The following is an 8333-nucleotide window of genomic DNA, read 5'->3' on the forward strand; positions in this document are numbered from 1 at the left end:
AATTATAACTTTGTCATGCACATCTCAGGAGGGAGGTCCCGACGCTTGAACATAAGGAGCAAAACCATCTGAGCATAATCCAAGCCTGACATTTCTAGGTTCTGTGGTAAAATGTATTCGATCAAAGCGCTTTCATGCCTTGCCATCAGATGGATGTCGCACAGTGCCTGGACTTGTTTTGTTTGTATGATGCCATATCATTTGACTTGCACTGTGCATTGAAGCAAACATTCTTTTTAACCTTGGTATTATCAGAAGATAAAAAAAACATGGACTTTACTGCTACACGGTCTTGATTAGTGTTAATGGCTTTACTGCGAACTTTATATCTTGGACTCATACAAAACTTACATTCCTTTAACAATTCATCTTGAGTACCAAACTCATTGTCATAAAACAACATACAACCATTAATGCAACAATCAATCTTTGTTAGTCTTAAGCCCAACTTCCACACCAACTTATTTACATCATAAAAAGTTGTAGGCAAGTTGTCTTTCATTGCAGTTGAGTCTAACATCATTTTTATGAAGAATTCCAAACACTGATTAGGAACAATCCAATTTGACTTGGCGACCAATAATCTCACACACATTGATAACTTTGAGTCAGACGACCCCTCAAACAACGGCGTATTCATCTCATTCAACAACTGATAAAATCTCCGCGCTTCCTCATTCGGTAACTCTTCCCCATCAAAATCTTCAGGTTGATCATAGGTCACGTTCACACCAAAAGCATCCTCAACCATGTCACCGATCAGATTAAAGTTTTCCTCATAATCCATAGACGGTCTTTCCTCATATTCCATAGGCGGTCGACTACTTGAAGCATGCGTATTGCTAGTCTCTAGTACGTTACTCGGCAGTTTTTCACCATTAAACGTCCAAACCCAATAATTTTCCATGAAACCCTTCTATGCAAATGACTGGCTATTTCCTCTGGGTCACTAATCCACATTTAAGACAAGGACACTTAATTCTTCCTTCGCTTCGACAACAATCCTGAGCAAACGCCCACGTGATAAACTCAGTAACTCCTACTATAAAACTGGGTTTAAGTGCACGTGCTCTTGGTTCCAATCTATCATATATCCAACAACGATAATACCAATAATAATGTTCCATACTGCACATATATCCAATCATTGTCTTTTTAGTAACTATGATTAAACATTTAACTATATCAACTATAAATTTATAATTATTTTGAAACTATATTAACTATATATCTATATATACATTAACTACACATTTAACAAACATAAAAACATATTGAATATATATTTACATAAATTTTTTGTTTTTTAACTAAACATTTTATAAACATATAATAAATAATGTTTATTATATATTCACTATTATATTCTATTTTTAAACATAAAATATAACAAATATATATATATATATATATATATATATATATATATATATATATATATATATATATATATATATATATATATATATATATATATATATATATATATATATAAATTTAAATGTTAGGTTTAAAAAATACAACATTACATTGTCTTGTTCTTAACCAACAAAACATTCTTATAACATATAATTTTATTTTATTTTAAAGATACATATATAATATATATTCTACTTTTAATATATATTTTAGTTTAAAAAAATATATTTTCAATTTTAAAAAAAAAAATCATTTTCTATTAATAATGTATTTTCAATTAATAATGTTCTTTATACATAACTATTTTTATTAATATTTTTCTGTTTTTAAGAATAATAACATAAAATATCTATCCTAATGAAAATTCTATTTTAATAACTTAAAATATATTTTAAAATTATTTCCAGGCTTAATTGCAATTTTGGTCACCCTGTTATCATTTTTTTTTAGTTTTGGTACCCCTATTTTAAAATCCGGAATTTTAGTCCTTATATTTTAGTTTTTTGAGGATTTTGGTCCCCCTGAAAATTCGAAGATAATTTTAAATGAAATGACACTCATATTGATGATGTGTCAGTGCCAGTTTAACTATGAAATGTTCAAAAAAACTAATTTTATTTAAGATTTATGTTGAACATGTCATCAATGTGAGTTCCATTTCATTAAAAATTGCCTTCGGATTTGCAAGGGGACCAAAATCCTCAAAAAAATAAAATAAAGGGACTAAAATTCAGGATTTTAAAATAGGGGGACCAAACTAAAAAAAAATGATAATACGGAGACCAAAATTGCAATTAAGCCTATATTTAAAATATTTAACCAAAAAATTGTTTTAATACATTTATATATATATATATATATATATATATATATATATATATATATATATATATATATATATATATATATATATATATATATATATATATATATATATATATATAAAGTATATATATATTTTGTTTAGAAAATATAAAACAAATTGTAAAAAAAAAAAATCTCAACATTTTTATAACATTCTAAACTCCTAAACTCAAAATTAACATTTATATCATATACAATATTTTTAGAAAATTTCTTTACCCACCTCCCTATGGGTGGTCACCTCCTGCGAAAAACCAAAACTACCCCTGCTTCGGAAGTTCATTTCCGAAAGCGTGTTTTTTTAAAAAAATTGACTTACTTCGGAAGTTCATTTCCGAAACAATTATTTCGGAAGTTCACTTCCGAAATACTGCGATTTCTGCAGATTTATCAAAACACTCCCCCTCCCCCAATCATTTACCCTAAATCAAAACAAAAAGTGGCAAAGGCGAAAATTTGTGCAAACAGAATTCCAAAGCTCCATCAAGGCTCCAATCACACTGCTAAACAACATTCAAAAGCCCTCAATCCTAACACTTTGTAAGTTTTGAAATTTTTAGATCTATTATTCAAATGCATGTTATTTAGGGTTTTAATTGTATAAATGATATATGGTTAGGTTGTTAGTAGTATTTAGGTTGTTTAGAAGCATTTTGATTTGTTTTGAAGTTTGGTTTAGGGGTCTGCCATGGAAGTTGCAGAAAATCCCATCGCAGGGGTGTTTCGGAAGTTCATTTCCGAAAACACCTCCATCCCAGTTTTCGGAAATGAACTTCCGAAATTTATCAGAAGTTCAAATTTTTTTGTTTTTTATTTTGTCTCTCATATTAATCAATTTCAATTGTTTACAGGAACATGTCAGGCAACCAACCAGCACGCAGGACTGACGCTAAGGGAAGAAAGGGTTCTTCAAAGAAGGAGGTGAAAGAGGTGAAAGAGGTGAAAGAGGTGAAGGAGGTGAAGGAGAAGAAGGAGAAGAAGAAGCTTTTGACTGGTTCTGCTTCGCAGCCTTCAGGCGTGATCAACGCTGATGGTTCTGATACTGAGTGGGATGAGGATTGGTATAATTATCTTCATTCGGAGGAGTTCGCTCGTCGGGAAGAATAACGTGTTTTTATTTTGTTTGATGTGTATTTTGTAACGCTCGTCGGGCAGAATAACATGCTTTTGTCTTGTTTGACGTGTCTTGTTTTGTTCTGATTTCGGATTGTATCGAATAATGTTTTTGTATTGGATTTATCATCTTAGTTTTTGGAAGTGGTAACCGGGGCTGGAACATATGACGGAGGAGGTGGATGTCCAGAGGAAGAAGAACCGGAGGTACGTCCACCGCGAGACAAATGAGCCAATCAATGTAAGCTATAGTTTATCATTATCATCTGGGGACGTCATTTCTAAAAAATCAAGATTAAAAATAATAAGATTTTTTTCCCAATTTTTTGTAATGACGTCCCCTGATGATAATGATAAACTATAGCTTACATTGATTGGCTCCTTTGTGTCGCGGTGGACGTACCTCCGGTTCTTCTTCCTCCGGACATCCACCTCCTCCGTCATATGTTCCGGCCCGGGTTACCACTTCCAAAAACTAAGATGATAATATTATCGTTGTAATCTTCACCCGATTAAATAAAGCGAATTGTAACTTTAATTTTCGTTGGAAGTCTTTTTTTCTCCCCACCACTCTCTCATCCCCACTTACCCGTGTTGAACAAATATGTAACTTTAATTTTATGTAATATTATCGTTGTAATCTTCACCCGATTAAATAAAGCGAATTGTTGTTGTTTTTCATTTTATTCTGTCCAGACATATTTTCGGAAGTTCATTTCCGAATTCCCCAGGGGGTGCGTTCGGAGATGAACTTCCGAAACACCACATTTTCTGAAAAAGTCACTTTATTTCGGAGATGCATCTCCGAAATCAATATTTTATATTAAAAAAAACACGTTTTCGGAAGTTCATTTCCGAAAACACCTTTTTCAAGAAAAAAGTACAGTTTCGGAAATGAACTTCCGAAACAAGGGGTATTGTGGTAAATTCACCGGAGGTGGCCAAGAAGGTTGGGAGGTGGGTGAAGAAATTCTCTATTTTTATCATTCTAACAATTTAATTTACTAAATTTTAAAAAAAAAAATAGCAAAAATACCTCTTCTTCAATCTCCTTCAACTTTCAATCTCCTTCTCCTTCAATCCTCTTCTTCTTCAATCTTCTTCTCTTCAAAACCTTACAAAAACATTAAACCTAAGTTAACAAACAGAAATTAAATTCATGTAATTATAAAAACGAAATTATACAAATTTATTTATGAAACTTATCTTTGATACAACAATGGAAGAAATTTGGAGTGAAAATTTGTGAGTTGGAAGTATATAAAATATGGGTATGAGATGAAGGTATGAGTTTGGAAGAGAGAAAGAGTGAAATGGTTGAGACAAAACACAGCTGAATGGGTTTGGAGGGAGAAAGAAAACACGTTAACATATAAGCCAATCAGCGACATGAATTTCATGTCACAACCCTGCCACATGTAATTCACGTCGCAAGACACCCAACGGTAATAAATTAGATTCCCTCACTGCAAAAGCCTGTAACACCTTGGTCCTATAAGCCAATCAGCGACGTGAATTTCAAGTCGCACCCCTGCCACGTGTAATTCACGTCGCAACACATGCCAACAGTCAAAAACTTTAATGTCCAGTCTGCACCACGTCAAATCCATTTCAGATTGTTTCCCTCTAAAATGTTGCGACGTGTTTACCACAACACAACTAATTTTTTTTTTTTAATTTCAAAGTTTCCACTCTTTGAAAGTTGCGCCTTTTTAATTTTAATTTTATTTTAGCGACGTGTTTCCCACTTCGCAAATTTTCTTGTTTTAAAAAATTCTGACACCCACCCAACAAATGTATTATTATTTTAATTATTTTATTAATAAAAAATTAGTGACGTGATTATCATGTCGCAACAACCTGTTTTAATCATATGATAATCACGTCACAACTTCACGTGATTAGAGAGCAATTTTCTTGTAGTGAATTCATGACCTCATTTTCGAACTCCTCTTGAGTGTTGATCTCAGTCCCATTATTTTTGCTCTTTGGGACAACATTTGTTCTTCTAAATCACTCCATTTAATCACCTGCACAGTACATTAATCCATTTTTAATTAGAATAGGTTGTTGCCCTTGCCCAAATATTTTGGACACGTTTTGTCATTGATTAAAATTATTTAAAAAAACATCATTATCTTAATTAGCACAAGTTACTCAACCTCTCAAAAGCACTGTAGTGGCCATATGAATTTGTCTTTATTATATGTCATCAACTTGTATAGATAATTAATCGTTATCCTAGTGACTTTTTGATAAGAGTAGCCACATGAATTTGACTTTACTATATGTCATCAATTTTTAACAAGTGTGTCTTTCATCATGCATGCATGGTTTTCAATTGCTTAATATTCAAAAGAAAAATTAAATAGAATGATAAAGAAACTCGATTATATAAATAACACGACTTTATCAAACTAACCATGTGCATTGTAAATATAAACCTAAATATTTGGAAAAATAAGTTAAATTAGTAAAACATGATTTCGTCAAAAGATAAAGACGTGAATAAAATGAGGTACCGGTCTTGCATATAAGTTAAATTAGGCTGCTAATGTTAAACTGAATATCACATGAGACAAAAGCATAATCATAATACTCCATAAAGGCAACTCCAACTAATCAACAAAAAGAAGTTAGTGCAAGTTGGGTTAATGTCAAACTAAAATGTAATGAAAGGGACAGTACTGTTTGAATAAGATGTATAAATCGGAAGCACGTTTTACCGAAAATATTACCCACCATTTTCTCTTCCTCACAACCACTAGGCCGTCTTACTTTCTATGAAATAAATTGTTGTTGAAATATATATATATATATATATATATATATATACATATTTATTATATTTTTTATTTTTATTATAATTTTTGTTTAACTCTTTTCTATAAATATTATTTTATTTATCATTTCCTTATTCAACCTTAAATTTTTTTAATTTGATGGTTTGTAACATTGAATATTAATTTTACAAGTGAATAATAAAGTTATATATATATATACATATATATATATATATATATATATATATATATATATATATATATATATATATATATATATATAACTATGTGTGTGTGAGACTACTAGAAATACACGAATTTCCTGCGGATTTACCTGCGGGTTTTAGCTAAAATTCCGCAGGAAAGACGTTACCTACAGATTTTTCTGCGGTTTTTCGTCCCCAGCTAAAACAGGAAAATCCGCAGGTAAATTCGCAGGAAATATCCGCAGGTAAATTCGCAGGAAATATCGGTAGGTAAATCCGTAGCAAATTTGAATCCGCAGGTAACTCCGCAACAAACTCGGAATCCGTAGGAAAATCCGCAGGTAATATCATTCTCAAATTTATTAATATTTTATTTTACTAAACTTTTGAATCATTATAAATTATATATTAAAATAACTATAATATAAAATATAATTATAATTTGAAATGTTATCAATTTAAATAAGACATTCAAATTCATAGAACAAGTTACCCCTAAAATCTACCTTAAAGTTGTTAACATCTTACATAGTCAAATTAAAAAGATAAACACAATCCAAATTACAACCAAGTTAAAAAGAAAAAAAAAGTACATATCAAAATTCATTACTAAGGTCTTCTTCATCTGATTCATCGACGCAATCTTCATTTGTCTGATCATTTTCATTAGTAGGTTGTGGTGGGTGAGAAGAAGACCCAACAAATCCTAAATGATTCATTAAAAACAAAATTTTATTATTCGTTTTGTCGATGCAATTGTTGCCTCATCACGAGCTTCTCTTCTTCTTGTCTTTGCAACGATGCATTTAAAGCATGGACTTGACTTCTCAAAACATCAACCTCTTGAGAGTCACTAGAAAGACTCGAGGGTTTCTTTGATACTGAAACCAAAGTCTTAGAAGCGGTTCCAAGACCAAATACCCTCCCTTTCTTCTTTCCAACCGACTCTACCCATATATCCAAATCAAGTGGCATTTCAATAGTTGGTTGACTATCAGCTTCGTCCTCTCCTGGAATAGTTGGATTCTGAGAAGAAATCTCCAACTTTTTCTGTTCAAATTTATCCTAAGAGAAAATTGAAAAAATAGTAAAGAATTAAATTCAATAAAAGTGATACTTTCAAAAGACTTATGAGTAGATTTGAATTTCAATCAAATTAACACTTTCCGAAATACGTACATATGCAAATTCAACATGAACTCCTACCCAACTTTGATCCTTTTTCCGATGTGTGCGAAAATAGAACTCTGTCAATGATGGATCTACACCCTTTTCCTTTCTCTACAAATTACAAAATAATAATGTCATTTATTATATTTAAGAAATATAATGAAAAACATATAATATATACCATTCTTTTCCAATGTAAACGATGAGGAATAGACACTCCAGTATGAAGAGATGCGCCATCCATAGAAGACCGGTTTCGTTTATTCGTTTCAGATGCTTTTTTGAACTTTAACGAATTCCAATGTACTGATAATTGTTGCCACACATCAGCTCCCATCCAACCTGGTTTGTACTCCAAGTCTTTTCGAACATCTTGCATTAGTTGGGACATCTTAGCCGCACCTCTCTTTTCAAAATTACGTCGCACTGTAACCTTGTGTTCTGGTGGCCATGTAAACTTTTACTGTACCAAAAAAACCATGTTATACATCGTTCAAATATACACAGCAAAGCAAAGTAAATAGTCAGTTAGTCAATCCCAGACTAATTTGAAGTCCAAATCTCTTTACTAGTGTGGTTGGCAAACAAGTGACTTAGAATTAGATACTGTTGTTATGTTATGTAGCTACAAAAATCTATTTCTGATAATTATAGTAGCACTTTTTTACAAAAATATGCTTACGTATTCTTGAAACCACCGCGGAAAGTCAGCTTCTAGTTGTTTATCAACAATATCGTCATTGAGATCCCCGTACATGCTTTTCAAACTTTGGACATA

The 8333-nt window shown here is 31.5% G+C and overlaps 1 protein-coding gene across 1 annotated transcript; it reads right to left on the bottom strand.

The window, feature by feature from the left end:
- Positions 1-6981: 6981 nt before the first annotated feature.
- On the bottom strand, positions 6982-8009 carry LOC131605120 (uncharacterized; the record flags this gene model as incomplete). Its single annotated transcript, XM_058877515.1, has 4 exons — positions 6982-7091; positions 7210-7450; positions 7565-7666; positions 7737-8009. Coding segments are annotated over 4 exons (726 nt in total), but the record flags the coding sequence as incomplete, so codon positions are not given.
- Positions 8010-8333: the final 324 nt, after the last annotated feature.

This window comes from Vicia villosa, linkage group LG5 (genome assembly GCF_029867415.1).
Source record: "Vicia villosa cultivar HV-30 ecotype Madison, WI linkage group LG5, Vvil1.0, whole genome shotgun sequence".
Taxonomy (NCBI): Eukaryota; Viridiplantae; Streptophyta; class Magnoliopsida; order Fabales; family Fabaceae; genus Vicia; species Vicia villosa.